This window comes from Mirounga angustirostris, unplaced genomic scaffold, assembly GCF_029215605.1.
Source record: "Mirounga angustirostris isolate CCGP_5_RB_7025 unplaced genomic scaffold, mMirAng1.0.hap1 SCAF_12, whole genome shotgun sequence".
Classification (NCBI taxonomy): domain Eukaryota; kingdom Metazoa; phylum Chordata; class Mammalia; order Carnivora; family Phocidae; genus Mirounga; species Mirounga angustirostris.
The window spans coordinates 41,914,743-41,933,561 of NW_026991720.1; the positions used below are offsets into that span (position 1 = coordinate 41,914,743).

General features: G+C 35.9%; 1 protein-coding gene across 1 annotated transcript in view; it reads left to right on the top strand.

Moving 5' to 3' along the window:
* Positions 1–11,406, top strand: part of DPY19L2 (dpy-19 like 2) — a 92,738-nt gene extending 81,332 nt beyond the window's left edge. The window contains exons 17-19 of the mRNA XM_064575058.1: positions 623–722; positions 2,223–2,348; positions 9,352–11,406. Coding sequence (XP_064431128.1) covers positions 623–722; positions 2,223–2,348; positions 9,352–9,502 — 377 coding nt within the window. The 3' untranslated portion in view covers positions 9,503–11,406. The remainder of the gene's footprint in view (positions 1–622; positions 723–2,222; positions 2,349–9,351) is intronic.
* Positions 11,407–18,819: the final 7,413 nt, after the last annotated feature.

Below are 18,819 nucleotides of genomic sequence, written 5' to 3' on the forward strand. Positions count from 1 at the left end.
GATAATGACCTTCAAAACTATATAATAATTTATTATAGAGAAGTGCCAGAAGGTAAGTAAACATTTTTGTCTTCCAAGATACTACACTTCACAGTTTCACCTTAAAAGATGTAGCATGAGACTTGCCCTTTGTAACAGTCTGTCAGTTCTTGGCATTTTAAATTATTAGAACAAGATATGAAGATTTATAATTCTTTCTGGTCACATGTGCTTTTGTAGTATTGTCTTTTACATTGAGCTTGAACATGGCAGGAAGTTGTACTGAAGTGGCTGAGGGTGGGCTCTGGTGCCACCTAGGTGTGTAGTCTTGGACAAGTCACTTACTTTTGTTGGCTCTCAGTTTCCTTATTTACAAAGTAAGAATAACATAGAACCACTTCATAAAGTTGTGCAAATTAAATTGTTTAATCCTAGTAAACTTACTTAACACAGTTCCTGGCACAGAGATAACAGAAGTCAGCTGTTATAGTAGACAGTATTGAACAAAGAAAAAGAATAATGCCAATGGTGGTTATTTAAATGTATTTCATTTTTCTTAATTTGAGTTCAAATATTATAGATAAGTAATGATCTTTGGTTTTCTTTAAAATATGTCACTAAGGAATATATCCTTGTTTTTCAGATGCTGTGTTTGCAGGTGCCATGCCTACGATGGCCAGTGTCAAGCTGTCTACCCTTCACCCCATTGTGAATCACCCACATTACGAGGATGCAGACTTGAGGTTGGCAACTGATTGAATGTTTCAACCAGACATGCTTACAACTTATATTGACTCTTAAGAATAGGGAAAAATTTGCATATGCACACACACACTCTCATCTTCATGTTCATGCTGGAAGTTTAAAAATATATAAGAACCTTCCAGAAATCATAATTTGTACATTTCGACTCTAAAGGAAGCTTAATAAACCTCTGAAAAATGAAAAAAAGCTAGTTTTTCTCAAAGTGCAAATGTCACGTATTCATGACAAAGCTGTGTATGTCTGTTTGTTCCAGTAGAACTGCTGAGTACTAGTACTAGGAGATGGGATGGATCTGGCCCAGGGCCATAGTTTGCCGGCCCCTGCTCTGAACCCCACAAGCCCCTCCCCCTGATTTAAGAAACCATTCTCTATCTTACTGGTAGCCTTATAACTAACCTTTTCTAACAGAAAAAGTACATGACATTAGCTATATTACATGCTTTTATGAAAATTTAGGGTGTGTTTTGCTAGCTAGTTATGAGAACTCTGGTTTTCATTGAGGTATGAAAGTTTTGTTTTCCTTAAATACCTTTAAAAATTATTTTAATCATTTTAGTCATTGTCAGGGTAATCTTTTCTTGTTAATGCATCTTTGGCTTATTATTAGAGGTAAAATTTTAAATCATTTAAAGTTTTATATCTGGTTTTGGACATTGCACATCTTATATGTTTGAAATTTTAAGAAATGGCCAGTGCTGGGTGGGGGCTGGGGGCACTGGGTGATGGGCGTTAAGGAGGGCACGTGAGGTACTGAGCACTGAGTGTTATATGCAGCGGATGAATAACTGAACTCTATGTCTGAAACAAATGATACACTATATGTTAACTAATTGAACTTAAAATAAGTTAAAGAAAAGAAATATCCAGTGCATAAATGGTAATTATTCAGGATTTCATAAAAACTCCTATTTAGGACCAACTTGTCTGCTGTACCGTATTTTGGTGACTAATCCTGTTTGTCAACCTTCCTGACTGCTACACTAGATGCCCTCTGAATGTATGATTTGCTACATTTCAACTTCAATTCATATGCTTTTCGGGTAATTTCAGTAGGTGAAATTATCTACCAAAATCTGTTTTCACTCTGTTCACCTTTATCTGAATGTGTTCCGTGAGCAGATTAATTTTATGCATATGCAAAGCAAATTCATATCCTGAACTATTATCCTGCTACCCAGGTCTAGAGTCTAAACCAGTTTATGTCTGTCTGTTCTGGTAAACACTAACAAGCAGTACATATAACATATAAAATTCAAACCACTGTAAGTTTTAGCAAATGCAAAGTATAAGTAGGAAGGTGGAAACTTCTCTCCAAAAATAATCTAGGCTATCCCCAAAACAATTCATGCTCCTTGAGGTCATATATATGAATGCTCCATCTAGTGAGTGTTGAGATTTTAATTTACTAGCAAAATTTCTTTAGTCCATTCTATTATGACTTATTAAAAAAATTTTTAACTTGTGTTTTGAATTTAAAGGGCCCGCACAAAAATAGTTTATTCCACATATAGTCGAAAATCTGCAAAAGAAGTGAGAGAGAAATTGTTGGAGTTACATGTGAATTATTACATTTTAGAAGAGGCATGGTGTGTTGTGAGAACTAAGTGAGTATGAGCCCTATGCTATATCTTTAAGCAACAACTGTTTTACTTTATTACAATAGTTGTGATTCCTTAAGAATTTTTATTCTAAATAAATTCCATTAAAATATTATCCTGGTATTTTATTTAAAATTATTTCATGTAGGAAAGTAAATATCATTTAAGTAGAATCTAATTTCAAGAAACTATAGTGTATTTTAGCTCCCAGATTTTTTCATTTTAATTTAACATCTTAAATAATGTTGCTTTCCTTCATACTTTTTCAAATTCTTATGATAATTTGTATTAGATGTATGAAATACAGATTTGAATTTACAGCAGTGTGAAACATTAGCATTCTTTTACTACAACTGGATAACACTGAAGTTATAAGATTTATGAGAAAAGTTTCAGATAACTCCAGAAGTCATAGTAAGTAAAATATTCCTAAGTATAATTTTTAATTTCTGAAAATCACAAAATTCCAAAATGGCTAATGGATATCTTGAGGCCTTTTTTTAGACTCCTTGACTTAAGAGGTTCTTAGTTGTATTAAGTCTAACATTAAGAATTTTCATTTCTCGTATGGATAATTAGGAATTAGATCATAAAACATTTTGGAAAAGTGAGGTTCATAAGTTCTAGTGGCTAATTTTAATATATAATTTTAATACTATAATTTAATTTATAATTTTATTTATAAATTTATATATTAAATTTATAATTTAATATATAATTTTAATACTATATTTAATATATAATTTTAATAATTATATATCTAGGAAGAAATGGCACCTTATAAAAGAAGAAACAGGAACATCATAATGTTGATGTGTGTGTACATTATTTTAAAATTTAATAAGACAAAGTAGACTTCAAATCAAGGCATATTACCACAAATAAAGATGGACATTTTATAATGACAAAAGGATTAATTCATCAAAAATATATAACAGTTCTAAAATGTGTATATCTAAACAGAGCTTCAAAGTGCACAAAGTAAAAATGTGCAGAATATAAAGAAAAAATGAGCAAATTTTCCAATGATAGTTGGAAATGTTAACTTTCCTTTTATTACTGAGAAAATTAGATAAAAAGAGTGTAAGGATTAAAAGATAAAAACATCAAACAGTATCAAATAACCTGACCTAATTACTCTTATAGAACAGTACAGAAAGGGCACCTGGGTGGCTCAGTTGGTTAAGCGACTGCCTTCGGCTCAGGTCATGATCCCGGAGTCCTAGGATCGAGTCCCACATCAGGCTCCCTGCTCAGCAGGGAGTCTGCTTCTCCCTCTGACCCTCCTCCCTCTCATGCTCTCTGTCTCTCATTCTCTCTCTCGCAAATAAATAAAATCTTAAAAAAAAAAAAAAGAACAGTACAGAAAAATACATTCTGCAGAATACACATTTTTTTAAAGGGTACATGGAATTTTCACCAAGAGAAGAATATGCTGGGCCATAAAAATAGCTCGGTATGCTTAAAAGATTTGAAGTCATACAGAATTAAATTAAAAATTAATAATTAGAAATCTAAATATCTGGTAAATCCATACATATTTGGAAATTAGGCAGTAAACTTATGGATAACTTATGGGTCAAAGAAAAAACCACAAAGGAAATTAAAAAATAATATATATCTTTTTTACTTGAGTGCAAAAAGAGGTGTTTTCAACAATGTTGCTGATCTAACTGGATATCTGTACAGAAGAAAAAGTGAACCATGACCCATACTACACTATACACAAAAATTAACTCGACATGGATTACAGAACTAAATGTAAAAGCTAAAATTAAAAGATTTCTTGGAACACAGAACACTAACCATTAAAAAGTCAATAAATCATACACCTCAAAATTGAAATCTTTTCCTCAGAAGATGTTAAGAAAATGAAAAGGGAATCCACAGACTGGAAGAAAATGTTTGTAAAGTGCGTGTCTGATAAAGGAGATATATATATTTTACATGAAGAAATTTTACAGATTAATAATAAATTGACAATACAATTGAAAATGGACAAAAACTTGGGAAGATATCCTTCATGAAAGAAAATATGTGATGACTAGTAAATACATGAAAAGATGCTCAATATTGTCAGTGTCCAGGGATATGCAAATTAAAACCACAATGGGATACTATAACATATACTCTAGAACAGATAAAATCTTAAAAACTGAAATGCCAGATATTGGCAAGGATGCAGATTAACTAGAAATCTCTTACATTGCTAATGGGAGTAAAAATGATACAACCACTTTGGAGAAGTATTTGGAGGCTTCTTATAAAAATTTAAGCATATATTTGCCCTATTACTCAGCAATTGTACTCCTTGTGGAATTTAAACAAGAGATATAAAAATATCTGTCCATAGAGGATGTTCGTAATATCTCAAACTGGAAACAACCCAATGATCAAGAGATAACTGAATAAACAAATTATAGTATATTCATACAATGGAATGCTGCTAGACAATAAAAAGGAACAAAATACTGATGTGTGAAGAAAGAATGAATCACAAAAACACGCTGAATGAAAGAAGCCAAACATAGAAGAGTACATACTATGTGATTCCATTCTATGAAGTTCAAAATATGCAAAACTAATGGGAACAGAAATCAGAATAGTGGTTGGCTATGGTGGAGCCAGGGGGTAGAGGTGGTGGTGGAAATACCCTCTGGAAAGGGATTCAAGAACTTTTTTTTCTTAGATTAATGACAGTGTTCACTATCTTGATTGGCATGTTTTTTATATGAGTGTATGCATTTGTCAAAACTCATGGAACTGTACACTAAGATCTGTGCGTTTTTACTTCTGTAATTGTACTCTAATAAAAAGTTACTCTAAATATACAAATAAATATTTATGCAAAGAAGAAGTCTTCTAAAATTCTGGGACTTAGAAAATCATTCTACAGCTATCACTAATAGCCTTCTGAGACACCAGGAATAAGTTCTAAAGAAGGAATAGCAAATTGTCTCTCAAGGCAATTCTTTTTACAAAATTGGCTTCTTCTACTTTTCTTCACAACTCTGTTCTATTAAGTATTACATACTCCTTACCTAACGGCCTAAGGCTATGTTAAAGAAAATAATGAAAAGTGCTAATTGGATTTTATAGTTTGGACAAACTGAATTTAAGAGCTACTGGTCTGTCGAAGGCCCAAAGAAATTGAACATAGGACCCGTAAGGAACAGTTTTGGAGGGAGTTCAGTTAATATTGGCAAGAAGAGTTTGACTTATTGCTCCCAGAGATTACAGTTTTAAGAACTGGATGAAAACACAGGCACTCTTCACTTTGTGTGGTACTATATTAGCTGAAACTTGAGCATGTCAAAATTATGTTTTGCTTTGCATGGTTCCATGGAGCTCAATGTCATGTGAATATGTGTGTACATTATTTTAAAATTTAATAAGACAAAGTAGACTTCAAATCAAGGAACTGTGAATTGGAACTGTGTCTTAAGAGTTACCGTGGCACTACTTAAAGCAAAGACATAGTTCCAATATGCATATACTTCAATTAACAGAATGCATCCAAAGTTAGGTTTAATGGTATTAAAAACAACCACTTGAAGTCTCTGGGAAGTGACACAAAAGCAGGGAGAAACTTAGAAACATTTGCTCTTGAAGGACTTCTCTGAATTTGTGAACTTGCCTGAGAGCACTTCCTAAATCATCCCCTCCCTGCTTCTATTATAGCAGAAGATCACAGCCCACTGGCTTGAGGGGACAGATGGTGACAGATGAGCTGTGAGTAGCAAAGCAGCTGGATATTTGAAGGGGACATTTTAGAAGCAAGAGCACTACAGAAAGACCAAAATCTAAAATCTGAATATAAATTCTGCCTAAAACCTATTCTACACATGCCTGTGGGAAACCTCTGGGAACTTGGGAAAGGGCAGGTGGAAACTAGGGCAAGATACCTATCCTTTTTATTTATTTTATTTTTATTTTTTTAAAGATTTTATTTATGTATTTTAGAGCATGAGCAGGGGTAGGAGCAGAAGGGGAAGGAGAGGGAGAGAATCTCAAGCAGACTCTGCACTGAGCACAGAGCCCAACATAGGGTTCTGTCTCACCACCCTGAGATCATGACCTGAGCTGAAACCAAGAGTCAGGTGCTTAACCAACTGAGCCACGCAGGTGCCCCAAGATGTTTATTCTTGAAAGAGAACTCCTGGTGAGATTTGCAAATTCCCTGTGCTTTTCACCATGTACATTTCCCAACTTGCACACACCCTAGGAAGCAGAAAGCAGAGTCATCACTCGTTCAAGGTGTCAGGGCAGAAATAAGGGATAACAAAGCAACTACACATTCTGGGGAAAACCCCCAAAGCAAGGGAAATACGGAGAAGACGGATTTCCAAATATAACTCTGCCCAAATCCTTGGCTGATAAAAACACAAGGAAAATCCCAGGGCTAAAAGAAAGAAGTAGCTGGAATCTGAAAAAACTGAGCAGAGATAGCTGCTGCACAAGACAGGAGATCCAGACAAGTTAATTATCTACCAGAACAGAAACAAGAAAGTAACAGTCATCAGAAGAACAAAATAGATTCCAGACTCACTGCCAGGTATTTTCTCCAGTGTTTAGTTTCCAACCCAAAATCACCAGACCTGCAAAAAAATGGGATAGTCTGACCAATACTCAAGAAAAAAGTTAGTAGAAACTGATTCAAATAGTGTGAGATGTAGGATTGAGCAGGGAAAGACTGCAGAGCTGCTGTTATGATTATATTCAAGGATTAGGGAAAATATGTTCAAAGAACTAAAGGAAGACATGATAATCAATAAGGGACAAGATTTGATTCTCAACAGTGAAATCAAAGCATCCTCCCTGGAAAAAATGGGAATTCTAAAACTGAAAAGAATAATAAATGAAGGAAAATTCTTTAAAAGTTCTCAAGAGATTTGATATGACAACAGAAACAAATCAATGACTTGAAGGTAACTCAAGAAAAAGCAACCAATCCAAAGAACAGGGATCAAAAAGATTGAAGAACAGCAAAAGCCACAGAGAACTGTGTGTTATTAAATAGTTCAACACATGGGTAATATAGTAACAGAAAGAATGAAAGAAAAGAAAAATGGCAGAAAAAAAATACCTGAAGAAATGTTGGCCAAATATTTCTTATTCGCTGAAAGCCATTAACTTAGAGATCCAGTTAAGCTTAACAAACACAGCTAGGTTAACCCAAGGAAATCTGCACCACGGTACATCATAGTCAAACTGGTGAAAAACAAGGAGAAAAGAGAAAATCTTGAAAAAAGCAAGAGAAGAATGATATGATAAACATCTGACTTCTCTTCATAAATAAAAGAAGTCAACTGACATTGAAATGATAATTCAAAATTCAGATAATACAGGATAGACTAAAATGCACTGGAAATGGTAAAAATGTGGATAAATATTAATCACTATATGTATATATATATTTGCTCTCTGAAAATCTTTTAAAATCCTGTGACTAGTTAAAGCAAAGATGATACATTATATTTTTGAGTTTATAAGTCATATATATGAGACAGCAATAGCACAAGCAAGGGGAATAAATGAAAATAGAATGTATGACTGTCTAGAAATAATCCGAGTTTAATGTTAAGTAAATTGTGGTACATTGAAGATGCCTGTTTTAATATCTAGAGCAACGCAAAAAAAGGCAAAAAAAAAAAAAAGAATGCATAAGCCAATAAATGAAATAGATGATATAGTAAAACTTTTTGCCTGACATAAAAGAAGTCAAGAAAGAGAAACACAATCAAAAAAGAGAGGAAACAAACAGAAAAAAGGGAAAAAAGCCTAAGTCAAACAGTATCAGTAATAAAAAATGTGAATAGGGACAAAACACTCCAATCAAAAGGCAAAGATTGGTAGACTGAATACAAAAGCAAAATCCAACTATGTGTCGCCTGTAAGACGTGCATTTTAAATACAAATACATGTATAGATTGAAGGAAAAGGGATGATATTGTTATCATGTGAGTAACATATGAAAGCTGCAGTGAGTATAAACATCTGGAATATTCTAGATAAGGCAAAACTATATTGCAGAAAGATCAGTGTTTGCCTGGGCTAAGTTGGAGCGAGGGGACCAACTGCAGAAGGGCTCAAGGGAACTTGTTTCAGTGCTGGGAATTTTCTGTATTACGATTATGGTGGTACTCACACACTCACACTCACATAGACATTTCCCTGTATTTATCAAACTTTACTCATAAATGGGTGCATTTTTTTTATACATGGGTGCATTTTATTGTACATAAATGATTCCTCAATATAGCTGTTAAAAATAATAGCCAATTTTGCCTGACTTCTTCCCTTTACTGCCTCTAATGCAAGGATATTCCCTAGTGAGAACTAGTATCCCAGTCAGTCCAATCATAGAGCCACCCAAAATAGGAAAGGGTGGAGGAGAACAAATCTGGCAAACAAGAGCTTTCCTTCCTTGCCTTGGACTATATGTTTTCATGCTAATCTAAGTTAGGTGAAGCCCCAAAATATGAAATTCATCAGGAATTAGATTAGCTTTCCTTCAGTTTGTCTCCTACTACTCATGGGCCTTATGTTTGGATGGTGATACCACTTAGAAAATATATTTATATTTCGTTTTGAAAATATATTTTTAAATATGTATTTCTGAATGTATATTGGACCTTTACTGTTAAGTTTAATAATATATTGGTTATTTAGTTAAGTGGAACATGAAAATGCAACATATACTTAATTTCATTTTTATCCTTAAGTGTTGAACTTAAATTTTTTGAAATGATGCTTTAAAATCTTTATTAAATAAATTAGTCTCTGGGTCCTGGGATGGAGCCCCGCATCCGGCTCCTTGCTCAGTGGGGAGCCTGCTTCTCCCTCTCCTCCCCACTCGTGCCTCTCTCTTGCTATCTCTGTCTCTCTCCCTCTCAAATAAAATCTTTAAAAAAAATAGTCTCGAAAAAGACCTACTTTATGTATTCTCCCTGTATATGAATGCATTTTTAATATGGATATATATGTGCCTTTTTTTTTTTTTTTTTAGGCCTGGTTGCAGTATGCTGGAAATTTGGGATGTGGAAGACCCTTCCAATACAGCTAATCCTCCCTTATGTAGCATCTTGCTCAAGGACGGGAGGCCTTACTTCACCACAGTATTTCAAAATAGTATGTACAGAGTACTAAAGGTTAACTGAAAACAAGACAACCCATCACACTGTGTGTAGAAAGCAATCACTTTGCCTTATTTATGTTAATAAAAATCACAAGCTTTAATAAGGGACCCTTAAAAAGAAGATAATAAAAATGATTTCAAGTTATTCTCATTATTAAAAGGTAAATTATTTCATTGTTTTCCATTGAATGTCAGCCTTATTAAGCTTGTTCTTTAAATGATTAAATCATTTCATACTGCATAAACCAAATGTCCATCTTAAAAGTTCTAAAGAAAAAATATATGTAAAAGAACAATGAAATTCAATAAATGAAAGGTATTATGTAAGTCCTTTTGTATTCAACTAGGTGCTTCAGATTTTCTCTAGTACCAGCATGTATCAGCTCAGACTCTTTAAACCACTTAGAAAAGACTAATGCAGTTTCTGAAATGACACTTCCTTAAAATCCTGATGCTAATCACAACTTCTATACCTCTGTGAGGAAATTTGTGTGTAACCATGTGGCTATTAAGGTTGTTTTTGCTTTTATTAGCCCTCGGGAAAGATCTTCAATAGCTTTTAATATTTTTTTTATCATTTCAAGTTAAATATTTTCAAAAACAACTTATTTTGTAATGTTTTGAATCTCTTGAAACTTGTTTACTCAACCAGATAAGTATTTTTTATTGATTAATTCCCAACCAAAGTTCAACAGGTTATTAACCTGTCTTTGTAATCCAGTGGATTTTCTTTTAACATCCAGGTAAAATAAAAATTGCTATGGTACATGGCCAAATTTGGGAGTTAAAACATAATCAGCAAAGAAAATCCAGCTAAATTTATCATATGAGATTTTTAGATCCTAGATCCTGAATGAAGCAAAGGCATTTTTCATCTTGACAGCCCTATAGCTCATTGGACATAGTCTTTCTTTCTGATTACCATCTTTCTGATCATCATCTTTCATAATAACATATTTCTGAATCCTCATTTATCTTTGGTTTTGGATGAGGAAATTGATGTTTTATAAATCTCCTCCTCCAATATAAAACCTATGCAACAATAATGCTTTGAAAGTGGGAAATAGTTATCTTGAATATGTTGCCAGATGCAAAGATAAACACTTTCTCTGCTTGAGAGACAGTGACTATGCTACATCTGAGTATTTTAATATCTGTCTACTTTAAATTAATCATCTTGGAGTTTTTGTAATTCCCTTATGTTCTTGACCCTCCACATTTGGGAAAACAAAATGACTTAATTCTATAGGTTAGTTCATGTATAGTAGGTAGGAGATTATATTCAAGAAAACCAATAAAATTATTTTTCAACTTTTATAATTGTAAAATATTTTAATACAGGATACAAAACTTCTAAGAAAGCATGCCCCATTTTATCAGTATTTTCAAATAATTTGTTTGGGCCTAGGTATGGGGCAAAGAAGGAAAGGAGACTTAACATCTAACATTCATATAAACTAAAACATTCTGGATGATGTTTTCATAGGAAATATTTTAAAGAAGTTGGTAGAATTTTTTTTAAAAGAAGAGCTGTATTAGCTAATAAAGTATTTTATAAAAGTGTACTTATGTGGATTTATATATAGGAAAACCAATAAAATTATTTTCAACTTTTATAGTTGTAAAATATTTTAACAGGATGCAAAGCAGCTAAGAAAGTATGCCATGTTTTACTTATTTTAACATTTTCAAATAATTTGTTTTGGTATGTGGGGCAAAGAAGGAAAAAAGATATATAAAACGCAACATTCATAAAATTAACACATTTTTGATGGTGTTGTCATAAAAAATAGTTTTTGAAGAAGTTGGTAGAATTCAACAACAAAAAGGGAAGAATAGTATTAACTAGTTAAGTATTCCATACAGATAAAATGTATTAATATGGATTGTGTTACTTTCATGTACTATGTATATTTGAAAATTAAAAAAGCCCTTGAAGATCCTCCTGTGTGTTTTCTATCTTTTCTCATCCTTTCCCCAGCATACATTTTGACATTGAAATAATTCTGATATGAAGGTAGAAATCACAGGTGCCTGAATTTATTAACTGTGTTTACACTGGCAATGATCTTTCTTAGCCATTTAAAAACAATTCTGCATCATCTTACACAGAAGGCAGTGTACTGTGATGGAAATAGTGTGGGCTTTGTAACCAGGTGGGTCTAATTTTAAATCCTGGCACTTCTATTTACTGGGTGTATTATCTACCATCCATTCAAAAGATATTTATTGAGTACTTACTGTATGCCAGGCACTGTGCTAATTAAGCTTGGTCATGTTGCATGACTGTGAGCTTCAGTCTCTTCACCTGGAAATTAGAACTCACACTACCTTCTTGGCAGTGTCATGATGAGGATTAGTAAGATAGTGTGTTAAAAGTGTTCGGCACATGTAGATATTCACTCAACAAACGTTAGTTCCATATGCTCATTCTCCCTGCCCGCTAAATAACCAGTTTAGTAATACCAAGTTACATGGTAGGTTATTTCATCTCAGAATTTCAAACAGTTCTACCTTTGTTCTGTGTCAATAAATAGGAATACTGGGCTACAGCTTGCTTTTGTACAAATAATGCTATTGGCTTCTTCCCTGCATTTATTTTATTGTTTATTTTTTGAAATGTGAAGACTATGAGTGAACACTGTGGGTTGGGTGATGGGTAGATTTTCCTCAGTGCAATGAAGTGTTTTCCTTAGTTTCCTATGATCATATTTATGCACATCTATTTGAAACTATAGCTAGAAGTGAGTTACACACAAGCTACAACAATCCCCCCATCTTCTGCTTGTCAGAAGCCGATGTACAGCTTCAGTGAATGATACATGTCTTCTACTCTTTTGCTGCTAATAGACACCACATCAAAAAACATGGAGTAGTTTTCATGTAAATTTTAATTTTTAAAAAAAATTGTATTTGAGAGAGAGAGAACATGAGTGGGGGAGGGGAGGGGCAGAGGGAGAGAGAGAAGCAGACTCCCGACTAGGCAGGGAGCCCGAGGAGGGGCTTGATCCCAGGACCCTGAGATCATGACCTGAGCTGAAGGCAGACATTTAACCAGCTGAGCCACCCAGCGCCTCTCATGTTGATTTTAATAATAAAATTATATTTCATTTGGTATGTGTCTATTATACAAGCAATATGAACTCATGGAATTTTTGTTTTGAAAAAAATTTGAAAGAAGGAAAAATATTCAGACAAGCACAGTTACTGTCTTACTGTTTTCTTCCAACTTGTAGGCATATTTTGCTTGTTTTCTTTTAACATAATTTAAACAATTTTAGATTTTGTTCTTTATACGGACAGCAGATACGGAAATGTTTTACAGAGACTATTTTTAATGGCTACCTAACAGCCCCTCGTGTGTGTGTGGCCAGAGATGATGTATCTAAACCACTGCTGAGCTATTTCCATTTCTGCTACTGCATGTATGTGTATGTGGGACAACACTACGATGAATATCTTAGTGCAGTAAGATTTTCTGATTTTCAGATTATTTCCTTAGGATCGATTCCATAAAGTTAAATTTCATTAAAAAAATGTGGATACCCTTAAAGCCTACAATGCAGGTTGCCTCAAATTACCTTTGCAAAAGGATTATATACACCACCCGAAGTCAATGTATGACAATGCTCATTTCACAACACCCTCACTGACATTGGTCAGGCTTATTAAAATTATTTCTTGCCAATTTGTGACACTCAGAGTTATTCATTATTATTTTAATTTACATTTGTTCCATGGCTTCTGAGGTTGGGTACCTATTCATGTTTGTTAAAAGGCTGCATTTCCTTTTGTCTGTTGCCTCTTTACGTTCATCCACTTTTATGTGGGCCTAGCCCAGCACTGAGATTGTCTGTGTTACAGATACTGATTTTTAGTGAGTCTGTCTCATCATTGAGTGCTTAGTAATGTTGATGAAGATGCCATGTGAGTTAGTATATTCTTACTACTCTGTAGACTGGAGATTATGCTTCAGCTGTCTAAAATAGTTTATAATTTGTACCATATTCAATATGTCATATTTAATATTAAATACCAAGTTTCAAAATCTCAGTGCCTCACCTGTTTTAAAGATTCAGTGATCATAATTTCATGGTTGGATACTATCAACTTTTAAAGTTATGTTTATGTATGAAATTTCGTAAACCATTATTACTCTAACCTGGGTTTCTCTTTATAGGACATAGAAAGCAGGATTAGTAAATTTTCAACAGTTTTTGGCCTCATGTGAACTACTGGAGTTTTATGTCCAGTAATAACTCCCTATATTCTTGATCTTTAGAAAGTATATTCTCTGTAGCTCTGTTCATATTCTTTGATAAATCCATTGAGTATCCTCAAAAGAGGTAGGGTTAGAGATAACGGGAAGAAAAAAATCTCTTTTTGAAAATTCTTTTTTTAACCATGAGAAACAAAAGGGAAATCTGAAAAGAATAGGTAAGTATATAACTTCATGCATAAAAATAAAATTTAGATGGGTCAAGAACTTAGAAAGGCAGGACTTTAAAACTTTTAGAAGAAAATGGGGAAATGCAAATTAAAACCACATGACAAAATGTACAAGTTTTTTTTTTTAAGATTTTATTTATTTGAGAGAGAGAATGAGATAGATAGAGAGCATGAGATGGGGGAGGGTCAGAGGGAGAAGCAGACTCCCTGCTGAGCAGGGAGCCCGATGCGGGACTCGATCCTGGGGCTCCAGGATCATGACCTGAGCCGAAGGCAGTTGCTTAACCAACTGAGCCACCCAGGCGCCCCCAAAAGTCTGATAGTAATTGGTGAGAGCAGGGAGCAACAAGAAATCTCATGAAATTGTAGTAGGAGGACAAATTGGTATAGCTGTCTTGGAAAATAATTTATTACTTAATAAATTTTAAAAGTATGTAGTCCCTGCAACCAACAATTTTACCCTAAAGAAATGCTTGTACAAATATGCAAGGGAAAACAATTACAAGAATATTAATGGAAACGGGGCACCTGGGTGGCTCAGTTGATTAAGCATCCAACTCTTGATTTTGGCTCGGTCATGATCTCAGGGTTGTTGGATCAAGCCCCGTGTTGGGCTCCACGCTCAGCACAAAGTCTGCTTGTCCCTCTGCCTCTGCTCCTTCCCACCGTTCATGCTCCTTCTCTCCCTCTCTCAAATAAGTAAAATTTTTAAATCTTTACAAAAGAATATTTATGGAAGCATTATTTGTACCTGGAGAGAAAAAAAGCTGAAAATAGTCTAAAGGGCCACCAATAGACCAAATAAAATGGAATATTGTACAGGAGTGAAAATGATCTATTCATGTATCAGGAGGACTGAATCTCAAATATAATGTTAAGAATAAAAAACTAAGTTATCAAGGGTGGGGCATGTGTGTAAATACGTATGCCACTTATATATAGCCTAAAAGCAAAGAACACAATATTGTTAGGAGATCGATGTGTGGCAAAACAAAAACACAGGCATGATTAATGCAGAGCGTAGGCTGGTGATCACTTCTAGGAGAGAACGCAATCTAGGAGGGACCCTGGGTGCTTCAACAATCCTGTTCTAGTTCTTGACTGGGTGTTAAGTATGTAAGTGTTCATTTTATAGTTCTTTAAGATCTACATATACTTTATAATGTTTAATATATTTTACACCCTTCAAAGAAGGGCTTTGATATCACATCAGTGGTTCTTAAGCGTCAGGTTCTCTTTCAGTAGCCCTCGTGTGCTTAAACAAGCATCAGGAGTTGTTCTGATGACTGAGGTCTAGCTAGCCAAACAAATCGTCAGACTGTAGATTTTATTGAGCTTCCACTCGTGTGCTTTATTAGTTTCTTGAAATAGCAGATGATGTGACCGTGCCTTTATTGAATAGCACAAACTTAATAGAAATTTTGATAGAAATTTGATGATTTTAAAATTTTTTCTCTGAAAGTAATTCACGTGCATTAAGGGAAAGTTGGAAAATCCTGAATAGTAGTGAAAAGAAAATATGATTTTCTAGGACAGCTTTTTAAAAATTGCCTCGTTATGGTTCATTGGACTTTGAAGAAAGACATCATTCATAGAAACTGTATTATAATTCATAATTCTTTTTTGTTGTCAAGATGAGCAATATAATGGCTTTGTCGTGGCCTTAAAATAGCCTCCATAGGATGAGAACTCCGTTTTTGCAACCCAGCACAGTATATTTGATGGCCTATGTCTATTAAACAAACACCCATGTTCTATAATATATAGGAAAATTACAAATTGAATTTTTTATTTTTTTTAAATGTCAAGATTTTTATTATCCAACTTTAGTATGTTGATTAGGACCTCAAATTACGCTCCCTGTTTCTCTTGAATTGTGTTATTTTCTCATCTCTTCTGGTAGTTAACTACCAAAATTAGAAAAAATACAAAATGTACCTACTTACTAACACATCCATAAAGAGATGTTTTTTTCCAAAAGAGAAAAACTTCTAGCCTGGGTTTCAGCAATATTGAACAGGAGACATTGCTTTTCTTTGAAATGAGATCTAATCCAGCGTTCAGTTTTGGTACCCCACCTACGGTACAGATGCAGTGTGCGAGTCTGTCCATGTGCACTGTAATGGGATTCTCGGGCTTCAAAGAGCTTAGACGCTAGTGGGTGATAACCACCTGTGACCAACACCCTGGCACACAGAAGGACCACTTGAGCAGACCACGTCACTTCACAGAAGACTTTTCTCCTACAGGTGCTGCTTGATCTGTATCTTGAAGGTAGGAAGTAACCAACTAAACGGGATAGGGGAGGGGGGAGGCACCTTTCCAGGTAGGGGGTAGCAGCATGCGCAACAGCCCAGAACCACTGAGGCCGGTGGCTCGGTCCAGGACGTGCATTTTGGTTCAGTGAAAGCACGGGCATGTTGAAGTACCTCCTGTAAACAGGAGAGAGAGACCGGCAGGTCATGCAAGTAGCAGGGTTTAAAGATACGCCTCTGCTGTGGGCAGACGGTACCCCCGCCCTTACTCTGCAGTCTGGCGACTCTGGGGCTCCATTTCTTTGTAAACTGTTTGTCATACCTTCCTCACAGACTCGTGACGATCCAATAAGATACTCCACGCGGAAGTGCATTATAAAGTATTATACATGGGATCCATTTTAATACCCCTAAAGACATGGAGTCCACCCTGAATTGGACGTTAACAAAAGGAGGCTCTGAAAGGTATTAGTCATCCCAAAGAGCAAATAACAAGATCATTTTTATTTGGCTTTGAATTGTGTTAGAGGTCTCTTACTAAGCTCGGCTGAGATTGAAATTCATTTGTATCCTTTGAACACATATAGACAATGGCCCTTATTTTAAAAATTCCACAGAACACCTACAGCTAACTCAATGATAGGTATTGAGATTACTCAAATGAAGCTGCAAAGCCCCTTCATGGAATATCCTGAATTGAACCATGACCCAAGGGCGTAGAAACTGACATCTATACAAAAATAGCACCTCAGTTATTGGCGGGGGGGAAAAAAAAACCTTGTTCACACAGCTTCATCCGAGAGACCTCAGGAATACAAAGGGGGTCTTATCAAGAATAACTTTTTTTAGACTAGTATTACGTGGCAGCCAAAAAAGCACGCCACCCCTAGCATATTCCTCCAGGGAGGAACTTACTACTCAGTTGCAGTAGTACAGTTCGCCGGCGGCCTCCAGTCCGAGCGCCTGCAGCTTCTGGCCTGTGGGCAAGCAGAGGCCCCACTCTTCGGGGCAGTCCCGGCCCATGACAGCATGGCAGGTACAAGGGCCTGGCCATTGCTGCCCAGTGCTGGACTCCTCAAATAGGCGACCTTTTCTCTGAAGCTCCTCACTGAGTCAGCCAAGACGTGGTCTCCCTTGCTCCCCCTTTCCTGGGCATGGGATGCACCTCGCAGCCCGCAGGCTTCCCCACCCAGTCCCACTTCCTCTCATGGTCATATAACCCCTTCCATCAAGCCTCTTGCCCTCCTTTCTCCATCTCAGCTTCTGTTTCCTGGAGAACCTGGCTAATCTAGGCAGATTGCCAGCCCAAATCCTAGGCAGAGTAAGTTTGGACTTCTGTTTCAGTCTGGCGGGGTGTCTGAGAGATTCTGCCCTTCCCTGTGTGTGTGGGGCTTACAGATACAGAGAACCTTACTGACTGCAGGAAAACTTTCACTCCTTCACCCATGTTAGTTCCCCACGAATTTTCCCGACCACTCGGAGATGGTCGTGCCACCAAGGAAATGCCTCTCTTTTTAGAACCTTGCTGGGGGGTTCCCAGGGTAATCCCTAGGAGTCTATCCCACAAGAGCGACTGTCGAGAGAAGGGACTGGATGCCTATGTGGTGTCCATCTTTTCTCACAGCTCTGGACCTTCATCAAATTTCAGGGTTCCCCAAACAGAGAAAAGTCCTTGGAGAAAGGTAGAGTCCAGGCGTTCAAATCATTAAGGCACAGTACGTCCACACTGTGCAGTTATAAGAAGAGTTAAGGTGAGAAGGAGAGGAACGGTAAATTTGGTCAGAAAAGTAATCTAGCCAAGTCCAGTTATTTTAAATGAAGAGCTGGGCTTTGCGAGACTCTCTTTACGATATTGTGAAAAGCAAAACTATCTTAATCTGAAATATAGTCTTGTTTATTCCCCATACTTATCAAAATGGTTTACTATTTATAAAAACTGGATTAATTTTTTTAATAAATATGAAAGACCCACTAAAGTTAGTGTGCAGAAATGTTCATTTTATGTATATTTAGTGCCATCTGCTGGCTGTGATGGATCATAACATTTGTCATGAACTACCTACAAAAATTGTAAAGGTGCTAGTTTGCATTTGTTTTAACAGAAAACAGGAGAAATTCCGGGAGAAACAAAGAGAACTCACAGACATGAACTGCACTTTTAGTTGTGATTATGTCGGCAGACAGTAATAGAACAGTCATTCCTGGCTCTTCTTTGCCTTACCCCGTCTGTACTATGTCTTCCATCTATCTCCCTCCTTCTCCTGTGTCTCCGGAACCTCTCTTCACTTTGGCCCTTGCCTCCCTGTCCGAGATCACGGGCGCTGCCAACATCACACATTTCACTCAGCAATAATGAACTGCTGGAAATCTCCAGCATCTCTTTGTCCCATCTGGGCTCACGTCGATCCTTCAATCTAGTAAGATGTCACCTGTCCTCTGGCTTCCTCTTGCTGCTCATCTTCCCATCTCTGCCCAGAAGTCCCCTCCTCTTGGAAGCTGGTCCTGTCCAGCTCTTCCGTGGTCTGCTAGCACCACTCCAATTGCCATGTTGTATTGCTTAAAAATGATCTGTTTGCCTTCAGAAGCCTCTTATTGAGCTACACACCACTTAAATGCAGGATTTGTGTCTTAATTA